We start from the raw sequence: 20,981 nt of genomic DNA on the forward strand, positions 1-20,981 counted from the left end.
GACATTTTTTGATTATACATCGACGTAGCAATGTGTACACGTGACTTCACAAATCAGCATTCGTGACTTTCACATTTTTGTTGCAATCTGGTGACGGTGTTATCTGGGTTATGTCAACGAGCATAGTACAATTTGAAAAATGCATAATGATAAATAACAAAAATTTGTTTATTTATAATCATATTGAATAAATAATTGTGTACGAATGATTTATCTTTCATTTTTTCCAACACATGACTTGTTTTATTAATCAATGCATTTTTCATTTAAACTACTAAAGAAAATAATGCAATTGTTGAATTCAATAACATTTATCGCTCAATATTGTTTTTGAATATATATCTAAATATTAAATGGTCCAACTAGCCCCAGGAAGTGAACCAATGTACCTCGGGGTAAGTTGGTATGCTCAACCACCAGAACATTTAAAAAAAATCGTGAATGCTGAGAAGCGTGCAATTCGTCTTGTAAAATATCAATTAACTTGGATAATTTTTTAAAAATGAACCAACTGACTACGACCTACCCCATAATTTGAATTTTATTCCCAACTGAAACGTTTAATCATTCAGGGTCACTTTGAAGCTAATAGGGTAGCTAAAGCCATTGCAGAAGGTAAATGTCGAACGCAGATACAAGCAGCATTGTTTTTAGTTTTGTTCTTAACTTTAAAACAATCAACTGCATATTTTAATGGATCACGTGTGATCTAATGACCTTGAAATAATCTTTATTGAATGGATTATTCTCGGAAAAAGAAAGAATTACTTAACTATAATTTATTACCCATAGGCAAAATGGGTGTTGTTTTGACTTTAATGGCGTGCGCACCTTATTTGGACGTCATCACACTTTTCAACCGTGTTCAAGAGTAATAGTAAAAAGTGCGCATGCGTCGTTTGATAATTTTTTTAGAATTATTTTTCTTTCACCAGCAGGCATTTTTAATGTATTTACATAATAATAATTTAAAGTACTTTTATATTCTTTTTTATTATTAACTTATAACTACTGTCTTGACGGTGATTTTAATATAAATACGAATGCTGAAGAAGGAAAAGTATTTTGTGACGTCTTGAAACACGTATATAGGCAGGATTTGAAAACCAATCCGACGACAATCCGATTGAAAACCAATCCGGATTTGAAAACCAATCCGATAAGAGGACAAACATCAATTGAAACAGTTTTTGCAACCCATGATTTGAAATGTTGTTGCGTTTATCGGACTCAATCCAGTAAAGAAAAAAAGCATTTTATCAATAGGTACCCAGTGATTGAAATAAAGCGACCGCAATTTTTATTTATTTTATTTATTTATTTTGATTTAAAATATTATTTTTTTAATTTTATATAAATGTTATTGGTGTTGTAAATTGAAGCATTAAAATAATTTTGGAAGGACACAGTTCACAACTTCATTTAAAAATTTAATATTTCGAATTAATATAAAGCTTAAAATATTTTAATTTCTTACCTTTTCGAAAATGTATGAACTTAGTAAGAAAAGAAGAACCCAAAAATTTCGAAAAAAATGTGCAAGTATATTTAATTACTTAACATAATCAATCTAAATTTTTAAATTGAATTGAATGTAGGGTTTACTGGCACAAGGTCCACAAAAGGACAAGCTGCGCCAAACATGCGATTTTAAAACGAATCAAAGGTAAACTCATCCTACTATTTTTCTTACTAGATTTTTACACAACATGCCTAGAATATTCGAAAGCGAATAAAATCAGTTAAATATAAATACTATAAAACCAGATGAAACAGGATCAAAAGTGAATAAAATCAGATAAAAGTGTAAACAGGATAAAACAGTTAGATACAGTATAAAATACCAATTGCGCGTAGAAACCCAAAAATGTTAGGGTGATGGGTGTCTCCTAAGAAATCCTCCAGCGATAAAATAGAACTACCAAAAAAGGTAAGACGGTAAGAGTTAAAACATGGGCAAATAGTTAAAGTATGATTAATAGAGAGTAAAACATTACAAGAGTCGCACTGGGGAGGCGGTTCTCCAAACAGTAAATGAAAATGCTAAATTTTTAAAGAAAAAAGCATTAAAAACAGCGATTGCAAATTGGTTGCTTAAGGTGCACTATTCTAAACAAAAAGAGGAAATTTTAAAAAAAATATGATCACAATGAAATAACATCGACTCTAAAATAAACAATCGATAAATAACAGTAAACAAAAATCGCAATCTGAAGCATTAGGGGATCCTGAAAGTAATGTCGTTTCGGTGCATTTGATATTTATAATTACGATTTTATTTTTAATCAATAATGTATTCATCCTCGTTTGCAACCTTTTCATGTCGGATCGAAAATGAATCGAAATGGATCGAAAAAAATGCATTTGTCTTTAAGACTAACGAATATTTAATGCGCCGAAACGACATTACTTTCCGGTCCCCCTAATATAAACTCAATAAGTATTTAAAAACTAAAAAACCTTTACAAAATGAAATAACGTTAGCATAAATCATTGATAATCAGTGACTGTCTTTTCGTTGCAATCTGATTACGGTCATTACTAACAATTTATACCTTGGTCTCAGTATGAGTCCTACAAGAACATCCACTGAAGGACCAATATTGGGATGTCTGGATATTTTAATATCGGTCCTAGAAGGACCTATATAGGTCTTATATTGGTTAAATAATGAATATAAAATATTTGGTGAATCTGACAATTCTATATAGAGCCGATATTGGTTGTAAAGTGGCTGCAAAATATTGGGTGAACCGGGCAACTCTATACGGGGCCAATTTTGGAAAAATAACGGCCATTTAATGAGCCAGGATTCGTGACTGTTGGTTCAAGTTATTTTGATGCTAGGGATATTATCTGGGTAGAAAATTTTAAAAAAAGTATGGTAGAGTTATTTTCCACGCCTAAAGTAAATGATGATAGTTTTATTGTTCATTAAAATAAGTGTGTCATCAACATATCTTTTTCACCAGCGAATTTAAATTTGAAGACTTTTTAGTCAACAGAAAGATCACTAAGTATGGGAGGAAAGAGATTGTCCGCAGTTAAACTCTGCGCATTTCCCAGGCAAATTTTAGGATTTGCAAACCCTCAACTGGCGTCTTGACCTATTGTCTCTAACTTTGAAACCACGTCCTATAAACTTTGCTTGCTATCTAGCTGATATTATTTTATCTCTTAGCTTACAATAATATCAATTCATTTAAAAATTCTCACGATTTCACACATTCATTTCCCCTTCTAACAAAACTAAGCTTCTCTCTTACTGTTGTTACTCTGTTCACAAATATCACCACTTGGTTTTATTGTTTAAAACTAATTGATTGTTTTCCTTCTATAGTTGATACTATTTTCGCTAAATTTATTAGACCCAAACGCCCATCTTCTTTTCCCTACACAGAGAAACAAGTATGGTTAAAATCACCAGTTTCTGGAGCTACGCGAACACCAAAGAGTTCGGTAATTTTTACCGAACCGTTTGATAATGATTTTGATAAAATTAACAGTAAAATGTGGTTTTATAATGTATGATAAAATTTGGTAAATGTGGAAATTTTATCATGATACCTTAAAACATGCCATACAAAACCATTTATTCGATTAAATTTACTTTTCAGTTTTGTATTTTTTACTAAATATGATGTAATAAGAACTGCAATTTTTAAAACAAGAATTTCCAGTAAATCGTTACCATATGAACGAAAAACTACAAGTTAAAAGGTTTCAATTCCTCATGTTTTAGTTTTTCAACCAGAATTACGTGATTTTTTTTACCGCAAACTTCATTACCATACAGTACAGTAATTTCACTAAACATTTTTCCACCGTGTATAGTAAACTAGTTACTATACCATTCTATATTGTGCCATTTTTCTCCTCTGCTAACTACAAAAATGCTAATACCCTGTAATGTTTTGATTCTGAAGTCATTTTTAGGCCTGTTAGCAAAATTAAATTTGAGTCTTGTAAATCATTGGAAAAACCAGGTGCCATATGGGAGCATGCCATGGGTGTCCATCATCAAGAAATCGATAAATCATATATTATTGCACATTATTAGGACCTTAGGTATAAATTTTCCTTGGCGAAACGCCAAAATTCTTACCACACTAGCTCATCTTGATGCTCTGGATAGGTATGGGTGATGCTTCACCCATACCTATCTAGGCTATATTGTTATAAATAATACCAGAAAATATCCCTACTCTTTTAGGTATTCTTTCTTCTTTTTATCGGGGGGGGGGAGATGAATTCCTAGTAAAAAAACAAGTGAGATATTTTTTCTGATGCATTATTTATCTCTCAATTGAGTGAGGCCAATCCAAGATTATGAGACTTATACGAGTTTTATATACAAAATGTACACATTTTCTCCTCTGATATTGCTATTCAATCAAGTGGAGCATTATTTTATATTCTTTTTTAACGCCGAATCAATCAAATGAGACCATGCACGTGTCCATAGAGCAAATAGTTCAAAAATTGTTAGATTTTCGATGTATGAAAATTTTTACTTCAGTGATCGGATTAATAGTTTTGCTGCTATAAGGATTTTCCTAATAAGTGTAATTCAAACTCACTTGTCTGTATAAAATGAGTAAATAAATGCAAGCTCATAACAAACACTTCAATGAAAAAAATAATCACAATAATTAACTGCAATAATTTTTCCATAGAAAAAGTCTAGTTCTTCAAAACACAAAAGGCTAACAAAAATGTAGGTATCTTTTGATTGAATAAATAAATTTCAATTTTGATACAACAATCTGATTACCGTAATCCACTTACCGTGCCGTAACGATTGTGGGGATTGATGAGTGTATCGAGCAGGGGGCCAAACCCTTTGGTTCATTGCTAGATCTTAAAAAAATTTAAAAGGTTAGCTAGATGTTTGTTACAAGTACCGCAATTCTTGTACTTATGCTTGCATTTACGAACTGAACCAGCAACTGCAATTGTGGAAGGTATTAAGAATTATACACTTATAAATAGATAAAATAAAACTTTAAATTCAAACATCATTTCTATATTTCCACAGAATTTGACTATGTCAATAAAGACTTGGTTCCAATCAAACAGAAAAGTATTAACTTCGCTTTCTAAAAGCAAGCGTGTTTCGTCATTGCAATAATATAATGGAACCTTAGACCACTTGAAAAGGTTCTATTTCCGTCTTTGCGGAGGGTTTCAAAGTTGGCGACAATTGAATTCAGTTCGACTAGTTCTCACTGACAGCCTCATTTGTTAAACTTTTCCTCAGAATCTTCAATGCCAAATTCTCAGAAAGCTTTCCTGAGTAGAAACGAATGATTGGTAGTAGATTTATTTTGTGCATTTTCCTAAACTCGTGGAAGAGAAACCTATCATTCCATAAGACGTGAATGCGAAACTTCGCTTTTGATGCGGTTTTGATTTAAATTGTAAATATTTACTTGATGTGATTTATTTAATAACTCTCAGTTCCCGATTTTGATGTCGCTGACAGGATATTTTGTGCATTTATTCATATATGAACACAAATTATTTCATTGTTTTGAAAAAATAGATTTTTTATCGTTTTTTATAATCTTTAAACTGGTTTTAAACCAAACTTAAAGATGCATAAAATAAGTATATAATATATTAGATCATGATATTATAAAATTTTAATTTAATTTATGTTTGTTAATCGAAATTGTCTTCTTCAGAAAATGTTGAACTATTTAGACTGAAAATTAATTTTCTTCAATTGGAATAAGCTCTAGTTTAAAAGAATTGATTTCATAGCATGAGCATTCTTTAATGAAGAAATTAGGGGGGAGAAATTATAAAATTTATTTCCTAATGCTTAAGAACTCAAACCTTGCTAAAATATGTTTTTGATTTGTAGCAAAGGTATTTGACTTGTTTAAAATTAAATTAAACTAAAAAGGCGAAATAGCCTACAAATAGAACACCGCTGCCCTAAAAACGACCGACGATTTTAAAAAATATTTTAAAAAAAAACGGGAAAAAAGTATAAATGTTTAGACTTACCGATTCTGTTAAGGAAGGCAGAAAATTTATTCTCACCAAGTTTCAAAATTATTTAGCCCATAGCGTTCAAGTATTTAAAACAATATTTCCTGTTGCATGTCATACTGAATAAATCCACGAGCATCTTTAACTTCTTTTCGCTATTGTCGCTAATGGTGATTATTTTACAAACAATATTGTTTAATTTTTCTCAATCTATTGTCAATTCTTAACTAACTTCAAAACCGCAGTGATATGGGATAGATCTCTGCTTAGAGAGGTAAACGATCTTCTTCAGTTTTTTTTTTTTTAAAAAACATTTGCCATTTTTGAAACACGTAGCAAAAAGTCACATGTCATTAATTCAGTATTCTAAATTATTAATATTTATGTTGAAAAAAATTTATCTTAATGTTTTTTATCATTAGTCTAAATTAGTAATTAAAAAAAATGAGTAATATTTTTTTTAAAAGTATTCCTTAATTTTATTTATGTTTGATTAATAGGGTACTTAATTGCACAAAACCTCAAAACTATTTTTAAAAAAATTGGTCAAATTTTATACAAGTAAATACCCACACTTGGTTAAAAGCAACAGTAAAATGAACTATCAAGACATAGATGTCGTACCTTGAAATTCATTTTGGCTGAGTTAACAACCAATTTACTGCTAACTTTACTGCCAATTTACTGTTCATGTGACACGCTTTACGTGGTGAGTATGCTACCCAATAATCTGCAATCAAAATAACAGCAGATCAGTTGTTCAATTTAGGAAGTTTAAAAGGTGATATTGAATCCTTTATCCTTTCTTAAAAAAGAACATTATCCTTTCTTAAAAAAGAACTTTATTCAGTGATTCGAAGAGTGTGAGTTCAATGCAAGTGCAGATTGAACTACGAGGAACACACCTAATTTAGAGAAATGCAATCAAATTATTCGGAAACTGTAATTAAAATTAATGTAATAAAATTATTTAATACTTTTTAGAGCCCCTTCTACCTATATAAATTGCCAAAAATTTTAAAGGGGAAGTTTAAATGTATGCATTTGATTAGATTCAATAGCTACAATTAAAAACAATTTCATTTACCACAATTTAATTCAAATTATGCATAGAATCTGAGAACTTCACCGTTATTCACTTTATATGCTGGAAAATCTCACATGGTTATTTTCATTATTATTTGTCTACTAATTTAAAATTGTTAGAGAAAAGTTTGAGTTGATTAGTGAACCCTTTTTACGGCAAAAAAAAAGGTTGAATTACTGTTAACGGCTAAGTTGGAAATCCAGCTCTGCATAGAAACCCGAAATCCTTTTAGCAAAGTACAAAAGGATTACACATTTCACATATTACCTAAGCATTATACATAACACCGAATGACAAACCAGCAAAAAATGAAATCTGATTATTTCATGTCATTAGGATTGATTAGAATTAGATGAAAGAAATTGCCTGGTGCAACATATAAATTTAAATTTTATTTTGCTTTCTTCAATAAGAAGGTGATAAACGTTAAACAATCTCCAGGTATTATTAATAAAAACCTATTAAATCGGAATAATAACCCATTTGGAGTAGCGTACCGGACCATTGCACGATATGAACTTGCTTGATATTCTCTAGCCTGATGTTAAGATAAAGGATCGTTTCCGAAATTGCCTGCACTGATAAGTTTAAGAGTCCTTGCCTGTTATTCTCTTCGCAAAATACTTACCCTAATTGGAAAAAATTAACCCCCAAATATACGAACTTTATTTTTTTATAAATAACGTAAATGGGTGTAGTTAGTGCAAAAATACAATGTATTTCCACATCATCGATGTATTTCTACATCATCGTGAAAAATCACTCCATGAGTTTTATAAGCACAATACGAAACACACTACTGCACTACTGCACAGCACTACTGCGGTGAGCACAGCACTACTGAGCACAATAAGAAAATATTTCAAACATGCAGTTTTAGATAAATAATCGTAATTCGTAACAGCCGTCGAAGTGAAATTGTTCTTAGATAGCACCCCAACAGTAAAAACTGTCACAGATAAAAAATAAACCATCTAAGATTCAGGATGCGTTCGGAAACGATAAAATAGTTTGCATACTTAAAGAAATATGAGGTTTTAAGCATACAATGTAGATCTACATCGCTTAGCATTTAAGGGCTAATAATAACTAAATAAATTATTTTAAGTAAAATTTGTGTTCCATTAAAAAATGACTTATTGAATGAAAAAAAAAATTTCTGCGAATCAACTCAGTGTTGATAAAAAAATAAATAAAAATAACGGTGAAAAATGATACGCTGTTTCTTTTTCCGTGATTTTCATCATTAATAGTTTAATTACAAAAGTAATTTGCCTCAGCATTTATCATGTCAATCATATAACAATGTTTTATTTAGGCATGCTGGCATGTGTATAATGTTAGTATTTAACACTAGAGAGACTGAAACTTAGTATATACCTATATTGCCCAAAAGCAGTCAAAAGGACTGGATTGTGAAAGAACAACTAATGTGTAAAGAAATTTGTTTGAAATCAATTTTTAATATTTTTTATATTATTTACAGTTATATAACAAGTTATTAGTAAATATTAACAATAAAAAAATTATATGTTGTACAAAAAGTCACAAAATCTAATATCTATAATTCTCTCACGTGGCTCCCAAATTTTGGCTGTATTTCTTTTCCGCCGGTGGCAACGTTTGCTTTGTTTTGTTTACGTTACTATTCCTCTTACACGGCGAATCGACCCATGATTGCCGCTAAAAATGTCACGTGCCAAATCTAGCTGAGGTGGCTCAACATATAGCGCTTTTAAAAACGGAAACTGAAATAACCAGAGAGTATCAGCTGCGACAATCTCATACTATTACGCTAGGCAGAAGTGAGTAGTTTTTGTCGATAGATCTCTATTTTAGTATTTTGTCGAAAGCGCTTTTTTTCACGAATTTATTTGACGATTTTTGATTTATATTACGAATTACACTTTAGCACATTTCTAATAGGTTTAACGAATTGCATGTCATTTATTTGAATTCAAATTTACTTTAATGACTTAGTATTTACTAAAAGATTCAATTTTTTCTTAAAAAAAGTTTTAATATGGATTTGAATTATTGTTTTGAATTCTCAGAATTTTGTGGCATTTGCAATGTACCTAAGTTAGTAGCGAGCGAAGCAAGCTTAGTTTGCGAAGTAAACCATATAAGATTGCGTAGCAATTTTCGGGGGTTGGCGAGCGTTGGCGAGCAGGGGGCGAAGCCCACTAGCTCTAAGAAATTGTGTTATGATATACATTATTGTGGTTCTAGTTGAAATTAAAAAGCAGTCAAAATGACTTCCTTGGGCAATCTAGTGTTAGAAATACTGTTTTAAATTTGGAGAAATTAAGATTTTTTAAGAAGTGAAATTACTCTTCCAAATAACTTTCTGGGATGACACTGTTTAAGGTCATATCTGGCTGACCTCTGCAGTGGACACTTTGAACATTCCACATGCATCAACAAAATCCTATTATGTGGAGAAGTATCTTATACCTTTTTTCGTCTCACGGACACAGTAATATAGAAAATTCTGAACCGACAACACACGTACAGAGCGAGGCAATGATCCTGTCATTTGTGAAGGAAGTCTTGAAAGAGGGGTGGGGGAGATATAGTGGTAAAAAAAAAATATATATATTGGGTAAAGGTGGGGCAGATCGACTTTCAATCTCGGCTGTCACGATGGCTGTCTTTTCCCCTCGCAAACTCCTCGGATTTCAATCTCCAAACAAATACTTCTTCTGATAGAACTTGATGTTGAGTAAATTTAACTCCGGCGTATGTGTCTTAGTTATGTGCCACGGAGTGCCTCCATTGTATACTTTATAGTGCAGTCCCTCTGGAGTTTCTAGAACTTTTGTTGTCAGGAAGTGGAAAATGTGGCTGAATAAAGGTGCTCTTAAAGTTATTTAGCCAGATGATGGAATAAGATATTTTATCATTTGAAGCTTTATTCTTTCCCCTTGTAGGAATATTAAGTTACCGCGTTATAATTTATGTTATTTAAAGCTTCCTAGTCTCCTCTGTTGTATGTATAATTTCGTTAAAAACGTGTAGAAGAGGAACTTTCGAAATAATGCTTTGTTTGAATCATTAAAAAATATCCCTTGCATTTTTAAATCTTCTCAAATTTTCTACTTTTTTTATAAAATAAAAATAAAAAAATTGTGCCAGTCACGGCTGTCTCAGGAAATTTTCGTCGAGCGTGCTTCTTCCTCTCGTGACTCAAACACTTTTAGATTATATAATAGGAAATTTAGTACAATTTTATAGAAATGTTTACAGAACAAGATGTTATTGATGTGGTCATCAGTAATTGAATTATTTTTGAGTTCTATTTATTTTTTAAAAAAATGTGTGCCACCGTCACGGTTGTGTCAGGAAATTTTCGTCGAGCGTGCTTCTTCCTCTCGTGACTCAAACACTTTTAGATTATATAATAGGAAATTTAGTACAATTTTATAGAAATGTTTACAGAACAAGATGTTATTGATGTGGTCATCAGTAATTGAATTATTTTTGAGTTCTATTTATTTTTTAAAAAAATGTGTGCCACCGTCACGGTTGTGTCAGGAAATTTTCGTCGAGCGTGCTTCTTCCTCTCGTGACTCAAACACTTTTAGATTATATAATAGGAAATTTAGTACAATTTTATAGAAATGTTTACAGAACAAGATGTTATTGATGTGGTCATCAGTAATTGAATTATTTTTGAGTTCTATTTATTTTTTAAAAAAATGTGTGCCACCGTCACGGTTGTGTCAGGAAATTTTCGTCGAGCGTGCTTCTTCCTCTCGTGACTCAAACACTTTTAGATTATATAATAGGAAATTTAGTACAATTTTATAGAAATGTTTACAGAACAAGATGTTATTGATGTGGTCATCAGTAATTGAATTATTTTTGAGTTCGATTTATTTTTTAAAAAAATGTGTGCCACCGTCACGGTTGTGTCAGGAAATTTTCGTCGAGCGTGCTTCTTCCTCTCGTGACTCAAACACTTTTAGATTATATAATAGGAAATTTAGTACAATTTTATAGAAATGTTTACAGAACAAGATGTTATTGATGTGGTCATCAGTAATTGAATTATTTTTGAGTTCTATTTATTTTTTAAAAAAATGTGTGCCACCGTCACGGTTGTGTCAGGAAATTTTCGTCGAGCGTGCTTCTTCCTCTCGTGACTCAAACACTTTTAGATTATATAATAGGAAATTTAGTACAATTTTATAGAAATGTTTACAGAACAAGATGTTATTGATGTGGTCATCAGTAATTGAATTATTTTTGAGTTCTATTTATTTTTTAAAAAAATGTGTGCCACCGTCACGGTTGTGTCAGGAAATTTTCGTCGAGCGTGCTTCTTCCTCTCGTGACTCAAACACTTTTAGATTATATAATAGGAAATTTAGTACAATTTTATAGAAATGTTTACAGAACAAGATGTTATTGATGTGGTCATCAGTAATTGAATTATTTTTGAGTTCTATTTATTTTTTAAAAAAATGTGTGCCACCGTCACGGTTGTGTCAGGAAATTTTCGTCGAGCGTGCTTCTTCCTCTCGTGACTCAAACACTTTTAGATTATATAATAGGAAATTTAGTACAATTTTATAGAAATGTTTACAGAACAAGATGTTATTGATGTGGTCATCAGTAATTGAATTATTTTTGAGTTCTATTTATTTTTTAAAAAAATGTGTGCCACCGTCACGGTTGTGTCAGGAAATTTTCGTCGAGCGTGCTTCTTCCTCTCGTGACTCAAACACTTTTAGATTATATAATAGGAAATTTAGTACAATTTTATAGAAATGTTTACAGAACAAGATGTTATTGATGTGGTCATCAGTAATTGAATTATTTTTGAGTTCTATTTATTTTTTAAAAAAATGTGTGCCACCGTCACGGTTGTGTCAGGAAATTTTCGTCGAGCGTGCTTCTTCCTCTCGTGACTCAAACACTTTTAGATTATATAATAGGAAATTTAGTACAATTTTATAGAAATGTTTACAGAACAAGATGTTATTGATGTGGTCATCAGTAATTGAATTATTTTTGAGTTCTATTTATTTTTTAAAAAAATGTGTGCCACCGTCACGGTTGTGTCAGGAAATTTTCGTCGAGCGTGCTTCTTCCTCTCGTGACTCAAACACTTTTAGATTATATAATAGGAAATTTAGTACAATTTTATAGAAATGTTTACAGAACAAGATGTTATTGATGTGGTCATCAGTAATTGAATTATTTTTGAGTTCTATTTATTTTTTAAAAAAATGTGTGCCACCGTCACGGTTGTGTCAGGAAATTTTCGTCGAGCGTGCTTCTTCCTCTCGTGACTCAAACACTTTTAGATTATATAATAGGAAATTTAGTACAATTTTATAGAAATGTTTACAGAACAAGATGTTATTGATGTGGTCATCAGTAATTGAATTATTTTTGAGTTCTATTTATTTTTTAAAAAAATGTGTGCCACCGTCACGGTTGTGTCAGGAAATTTTCGTCGAGCGTGCTTCTTCCTCTCGTGACTCAAACACTTTTAGATTATATAATAGGAAATTTAGTACAATTTTATAGAAATGTTTACAGAACAAGATGTTATTGATGTGGTCATCAGTAATTGAATTATTTTTGAGTTCTATTTATTTTTTAAAAAAATGTGTGCCACCGTCACGGTTGTGTCAGGAAATTTTCGTCGAGCGTGCTTCTTCCTCTCGTGACTCAAACACTTTTAGATTATATAATAGGAAATTTAGTACAATTTTATAGAAATGTTTACAGAACAAGATGTTATTGATGTGGTCATCAGTAATTGAATTATTTTTGAGTTATTCAGTTTATTCGGACGAATTAGGTTTGATTAAATAATAAATTTTAGTTGCAGTTAGATTAAATATTATATATTGATATTTTTCGGATTGTTCGATGTAAAAGAAAAAAAAGTAAAAGCAGTAAAGTATAATCTTTTGCTGTCGCATACTCATATGACTAAAGAAAAAGAAATGCTATATAAATATATACGTATTAAATCCTGATATGTTACAAAAAATACTTTTTCCTTTATTTTGAATAGAACCAGATGCAAATATAAATTTTTTCCTTCAGTTTTTTTTAATTATTTTAATTGGAGGCTGAATGTTTATTTCTGCATAAACTAATATTAAAAGTTCTTGAAAGACGAATTGACGTGTGTGTGACGTCAGATTATCTTTTTATTCGATTTTATTTTTATTTATTCCCAAAGTGTTACCCTTCAATTTAAATCTTTGCGATTAGAATTTTTAAACATATAGCTGTTTTTTAAAAAGAATTTCCAGTTTGAGTTTGATAATTTAAATTCATTTATTGCCGGTTGAAAAGAAGAAGTTTAATTTCTAAAATTTTTTTATTATAAATTCCATTTTGGATTTTCGATTTAAATTTATATCAGTGTGTGTAACGTTTTTAAAAAGTGCTTAAAGGTGCTTATTTTCAATTTTTGTTTTTTAAAGGTGATTTTTTCATTGGGTGTTTTTAAAAAGTGCTTAATTTTCTCTTTTTCAAAATGAAATTTTTCTTTGCCATGCTGATTTTTGCTAGGAATTATGCAAAAAGACACAGCTCACATTGTTCTTTTCAACGTTTTCACAATTAATTCAACCCCAATCTATTTCGGCCTATTGTCAGTCCGTAGCGTCTGAAAACGCCATTCATTTTACATGATTCAAAATATCATGATTTTTGACAATTGTCAAAAACAATGCCAAAACCGTCAAAAATGTCAAAACTGTCAAAAACAAGATAAAACCGTCGATTGTCAAAAACTTCCCAACTCTGCCTAATTATGATATTTTTTTAAAGTGCTTAAAAATATTTTTGAGTGCTTGAAAAGTGCTTAAAAGGTGCTTACTTTTTGTTCAATAATTTGGCTACGCACCCTGTATATATATATAAATTTGAATTTACGTAAGTAATTTTCAAATTTTTTTTTCTTTCACGTTGCGTTTCATAATTTAAACATATATTGAACGAGAAAAATTTTAAAAAATAAAGGTATATGTGAAAATGATATAGAAATAATGCTTTTCCAGTTTCCCTTTTTGGTATCTATACATAGTTAATTGTAATTTTATATTCAAATTTTTAACTTATGTTTGTTAGCTTAACTTCAGGATAGGTGACGAGAGCAAGTGAGATATCTGAAAAAAACTGTGAAAGAAGTTCCGAAGGCTATAGTGAACAGGGATATAATCTTTAATATAATTTAAATAGGTCGGCATTAGTTTTGGAGTAATTTTTTGTCAAAATTGAAGATTTTTTATTACATTAAGTAATTTAATTTAATGAAAAGTATTAGCAGGAGAATTACGATTTTTTTTTCTTTTTTTTTCTTGCAGTTATGTATTTCAACGTTTTTGTCTCTTTTTTTTTTAAATTTATTTTGAAGTAATTAAATTGTTAAGTTTCGTTTTCTGAAAAACTAATATTACTCTTTCATTATCTTGATTTGTTAACTGGACAGGTGAAAAGAATGAGCGAAGTGATCCTAAAAGGTCTGGTTCCTTAGGACAAGCGCCTTATCTGGGCGTCAGCGGAAAGTTGACGTAGAGCTGACGCCAAAAAAATACTTTTTTGTTAGCTCAGCGTGAGCAGTCGGTCCGACGCAGACATTATCTCTCATTGCGCATGCGTTAATAACGTAAACAAATATTTATTTTGAATTAGTATTGATTTTTTTTATTGTCGACCAGTGTTTTAGAGAACAAATAATGACTTTGTCCAAGAAAAAACACATTACAGCTGAGCTAAATGAAGAGTGCTATGTTTAATGAAGAAGCTATGTTTAATGTTAAAATCAAAATCCTGACTGATTTCAATGTGCTGTTGGATGTTGTCCGCCATTGCTTCTGTGGTTAACGTGACGTTGTAATCCAACTGCAGTTGAGTTGGACGGCAATTGTAGTTCAAGATGAGCGTTCGATGACGGATATTATCAAACTCACAAATGGGCCAATCAGAGATTAGCGCTGATTTCCAGCCGACGGCGTCCTGTCCTAAGAAACCAGGCCTTAAAGAAAAAAAGAGCACGTGCAGCTCCGAGGATTTCCATGCGATAACTATAAGCTATGAAAGATAAAACTGATGTAAGAAGAAGTTTAAGAAGAAATGAGTGAGTAAGAGATCTGAAAGGAACTGCGTCAACAGTTTTTGGTTGTGGCGAGCAATAGTAAAAAGAGGAGAGAGCACCCTAGTTATATAATATACCCATAAAATTAACCTCAATAAATATTTTATACTTTTAAAACCAGCATTGAACAACAGACTCAATTCTGTGTTTATGACTATCTAAGATGAACTCCATAGTCTTGTAATTTTGAACTCACCCCAGAAGACAATGGAACTCCTAAATTAAGCATTGGGACAAACTAGCCATCATGGAGGGCTTTTTGATGGAACTAACCTGCGTTTGCGTTAAATGGAGAGGAAAACCGAAAAACCTCCCACAGTTAGCCCAACGGCAAGGGGATTCTAACCTATGATACGTTTACCATTGAGGATATTTTACTTGAGCACTGTGATCGGTGCGAACAGGAAGCAGAACCAGCCATGGTTGAGATTCGAACCTGTCTCTCCTTCTTGGGAGATGAATACTCTATCCACTGAGCCCCGCGACCTACATAAAATATTAGGTAAAACAAAAAGTTTCTATTAACATAAAAAATGAATAAAATACATCATTTTGCTGAAATTTTTCATCAGTCAAACTAACCCGTCAGTTAAACCTATCAGCAAATGCTTTATTCAAAAACAAAATCACGTACGGGAATAATTTGCGTCGTTTTGTTGAAAATGCTCTAAACTTTAAATGGGCAATTTATAAATAAAACATGGAAAAGGCAAATACTATTTGAAAATGCATAGTAAAAATTCAAAACTTATTTTTAGACTTTAATTGCAACCAAAACAGTTTTTAATTTCGTATGAAACATAAAAATGAATCAGGACAGTCAAAATATTCATCAGCAAATGCTTTGTTCTATCAAAAAATTACTCATGATCGTAATTTGCCCGAAATAAAATCTTTGAAACACAAAATGTTTTTTTTATTACGGATACAAAGGGTTCAAATACGCATTTTCAAAATGCTTGCGTGAAAAAATATTTAAATTTATGCTTGGAGTAATTTTAAATTTGTCAGAAATAGAAGTGAATTCAATTTTGACCTTTTTTATAATATTCTAGCGAAAATATACGGTAAATAAAAAAAAATAATGTTCTAGCGAAAATATACATTTTGTTCATCAAAAATAAAATGAAATGTTTTATTAATGCATTTTTTTATCAACAAATTACTAAGTTTTTATCGAAAGAAGAAGTCTATGCACAATTTTCTGGTTGTTGAACTATGTCATTTCAATGGATCCTTTCAGTTCTTAGGCTGATATATATTTTTCTACATTTGATTGATATAACGATACCCCACACATAATTGAGGCTGAAACTAATAAATTAAATGGATGTAGTATGCCGAATGTCTACGAAAAGACTGTTTCAAAATGTCAAGGTTAGATAAGATTTTTTTTTAGATTCATACAGAAGTTTTCTTCGATTACTTTAAATTTTAATAGGGATTTTAAAACTTTTTGCTGCATATTTTTCTATTTTCTTTCAAAAATTGATTTTTAGTATTTAATTTTAGTGATCACTTTGTTGTAATTACGTTACAAATAATTTTTGAAAACTTGTATTTCTAAAAATAGTTTTCAAATTTAAGTCTTACGCAAAGTATGTATCATTCCTCAATGATGTGTTGTATAATTCCCACATAGCAAAATAAAGCTTTAGTGTCTCATGATTTGCTTTGTGCTAATACTTTTGTGACAGTTAAATTTTGATTATTTAAATTCCCGGTTAAGCAAAATCTTAAATTTTGAGTTTACGATTATCAACGTTCAACTCTGCAGCCTTGTAATTTTGATCCCAACCCACAAGTCAAAGGAACTCTTGGATCAAGTGTTGGGACAAACTATCCTTCATGGAGAACTTTTTATAGATCTAACTCGCATTTGCGTTATATGGAAAGGAAAACCTCGAAAACCTCCCACTGTAAGCTCGACAGTAAGGGAATTCTAACCCATGATTCATTTACCACTAAGGGTACTCTTACGTCAGCACTGTGGTATCGGAGTTCGTATCGATCAGCCAACGCTGCTATTCGATTCCAATTCTCCTCATTGGGAGGCGAACGCTCCATACCCTGAGTCACCACGACTCACAATGATTAATTGACCATAGAATCCAAAACAAATTGATGCAAGTGATGTGTATGGCGAAAACATTGACATGAATATCATTACTTTACCCAAGCTAGCCAAAACCCTGCACTTTGATTACAAAATTGGCAAAATTATATTTTTTAATTTAATACAAAGATTTTTATTGCACTTACACTAATATACTGTATAATTTTAGTACAATTATTTACATAACGTTTAAAAACCAGTCTATTTTGAGAACTACTTTTATTTCGATGTTTCTAAAACTGTACCTATATTAATTTATATATTCACTATTGTTTAATTTACTAAAAATCTTAATTTATATTCTTGAATTGACACATGACTTGAAAATTTATTTTAAATTATACTCGATCTCAATTATTCTTTTAACAAGGAAGCAAAGCACATTCCAATAAGAGTTCTGAATTCATTTAATGAGAGTTATTTAATTGGATACCTGCAAGTGACGTCATCGTAGGTAAATCATGGCATTTGTCATTTCAGAAGTCAATCAGATTCTACAGACATGCTTGACGTCGCTTTCAGATGTTCAATTAAATCTGAATTAAATCATATGGTTGACATATTCACTTTACTTCTCGAATTACAAACAGTCAATTTTACACTGTGTCATTTTTTTTTCTAGATTTCTATCATCATTCCTCAATGATAAAGTGAATTGTTACACACTGGAAGTCAGTTTCCATGGTTACGAGATGCCAAAGGGAAATAGTACGACGGTTCATGTCTACAATGAAGAAGAATGTATCCTTTAAGACATATTTTTTAACTGTTATCAACTATATATTGGTAGTAACTATTGGTAATATTGGTAGCTGTAATACAAATAAAGCAAGCCCGTTGTTATATTTCGCCATCATCTCACACAGAGTCCCTTTAGTCACGTGCTCTCTCCCTTTCGGCAATTTTGGTGGGGAAAAAGGGGTTCGTTTGACAGTTGAGATGAGTTTTCTTTTCTGGTAGATTCGTGTTTTATTCTTATGCAGGCAATAGATGGAAATTAAGAGCTTTAGAAGAGTTCAGATTTGCGGAGCAGTGAAATATTGGATCATTTTTCGACAAGATTAAAAATTATTTTAGAATTTCTGTTTTTTAATACGCATTAACAGCATAAGAATGTTTCCATTTTTGCAAAATTAAGAGAATTTTAATTTTTTAATATTTTAACTTTTTTAATATAAAAACAGTAAAAATTTGATAAAACGTATTAAATTTGATTTAGTAGTTTTCCGAAACATCTGTAGTTATTTTGTATCAGCCCCATATAATTTTTATTGATATTTAATTTTAGTATAACATAGGTTTTACAATAGTAGGGGAGAGTGGGGTCAATTGTAACAGGGTACGATTGTAACAGAGCAAAAATTTCGAGTGTCGGGTTTTAGATTTGGTTCCTTGGTGGCGCACAAGGTTTATAAAATAAATCTACATGTACACCCCTGCTGGCAACCATTTCTAGGTATTTTTGAAAGAGTTGCATCACAAAAGATATTTTCACGCTACGCAAGTAGTTTTTTTGGTATTAGAATATTATATTGCAACAAAGTAATATTGTTTAAATAAATAAAAATTATTAACCGAATATGTAAGTGGACACCTTAATTAACATTTCAGAAAAAAAACATTAGTTTAGTTAATTAACTAGCATTGTTTTTAACAAATGAAGCTGAAATGGCGTCTTGGGGACAATTGTAACAATAAGTAAAGGGACGATTGTAACAGCTGAAAATAAATAATCTTATGCTTACAAACAATTACTTAACTCTTTAAGAACCACCAATAGTTTCCTATAGCATTTATATTATGTTGCATGTGCATTATTTTATTTGTCACCTTTCACAGCATAAATTAAAATTTTTAACCCCTTAAAGTTAAAAGTTTAACCCTTTAGGTCTCTGCTCATTACTATTTTTACTCCTAAAATATCACTACTATTTTGATCAATAAAAAAATATATCACAACTATGATAATATGTATAATTAACTATGTTTTGGTTGAATTTATGAACTGTTACAATTGACCCCGTAAGTGGGGACAATTGTAACAAGTGCACGACTGTCGAAAATTGTTAATAACTAATATAATAACATTTAAAATAAGGTATTTATTTTTTTTTCTAGTAGAGAATAGTCTACTTTACTCATCTGTCAATTAATACTGATAATATATTGGATTTTTTGTTAGTTAAAAATAGTTACGTAAAAAATGTTACAATTGACCCCACTCTCCCCTACTATTTCTTGTAAAATCAGGGATATCTTTTCAGGTAATTTGAATTTTCGAAAACATATACAAGAAACAATTTTGGAAGAGTCAAAAATAAAATGAAAATTTAGAATAAAAAAGAGCTGCCTCACCGTTAAAAACCTTTTTTTAAAGAAATCCACATCACTCTTAAACTTTCCGTTCTTTAAACTTTACACCTGCAATGATAAAGTAAATCAGCATTAATATCACTGCTAGTAAACTCAATTTTTTCACATATTGTAATTAGAATGGAGCAGATGATTTAAATTTAAAAATATCTTATGAATAAAAGAACTTACAATTGGATACCAGCAAGTGACGTCACCTTAGCTAAAACGTGACATTTGTCGATTCTGAAGCCAATCAGGTTCGGAGCTGATTGGCTTAGCGTGACGTCGCTTATATACATCTAATTAAATCTAATTTAAATCACATAATTTGGTATAATCACTTCCCTTCTTCTCGAATTGCGAGCACCCAATTAAGTGTTAAAAAATAAATTGTTCTATTTATCGAGTAATTTTATTTAATAATCTTTCATACACCTCTAATGTATTTTACTAACTAAATGAATTCCAATCAAGCTGCTGAATTTAAAAAATCATAGAATTTATTCTTTCGAGAACATTATAGAAAATTAAAAATATAACGTAATTAAGAAGGCTAGGAACAACAATGTCGCCGTAACTTCGCCTACTACATTTAAGCACTAAAACTAACTGTATTATAATGAAAACTGTATTATAATGTAAATAACTGTATTAATAATGAAAAATTCTATATAACCATTACTTTACTGTTAAGTTATAATATTATACGTTTATACGGGATTAATGATGTTTTAAAGAAAAGAAGAACATTCTAAAAGTTCATTTATATAATAAATAAAACATTTGTTATTCTAAAAAGTGATAAATTAACTTACATGTGAAATGCATATGATTCATCCTTATCAAATTTTTCTTTTCACCCAAATGCTGCTCAATAAACAACCATAATTTAGGATTTTTGGTATAAAATTCTAACATCAATTTTCTTTCATTGAAATAACAAGGAGAAACAGAAGGTTAATCTTGATTCGTCCCACTACAATCATGTGGCTTCATTATGAGGATAAAAAAAATTTAATAATGCGCACCTCTTATTATATTTTACCTCGCGTTCACCTTCGATATCGTCTTCAGTCAAAATTTCTCATTTTAGTTATATCTATTCAAATGAAAAGCAATGTAATAAAAAAATATATTATTCCATTTAACTGATGTTTTATTTTAGTGTATATTTTGATATTATCATAAGTTAATGTTTTTGATATAAATTAGTTTTAAATACTTATACGAATCGTAAAAAAAAAAATTCTAATTTTATTTTAAAACTAAATGTACTTTTGTCTAGAAGTAAA

The 20,981-nt window shown here is 30.5% G+C and overlaps 1 protein-coding gene across 1 annotated transcript in view; it reads left to right on the plus strand.

The window, feature by feature from the left end:
• The window catches only part of LOC122269131 (cytosolic carboxypeptidase 6-like), a 553,508-nt gene that overhangs the window by 526,128 nt on the left and 6,399 nt on the right, over window positions 1-20,981 (plus strand). Inside the window, exon 10 of the mRNA XM_043040819.3 lies at window positions 17,957-18,075. Within this exon, the coding sequence (XP_042896753.2) occupies window positions 17,957-18,075 (119 nt within the window). The remainder of the gene's footprint in view (window positions 1-17,956; window positions 18,076-20,981) is intronic.

Source organism: Parasteatoda tepidariorum, chromosome 7, assembly GCF_982258835.1.
Source record: "Parasteatoda tepidariorum strain Cologne lab strain chromosome 7, Ptep-v5.0, whole genome shotgun sequence".
Lineage (NCBI taxonomy): Eukaryota > Metazoa > Arthropoda > Arachnida > Araneae > Theridiidae > Parasteatoda > Parasteatoda tepidariorum.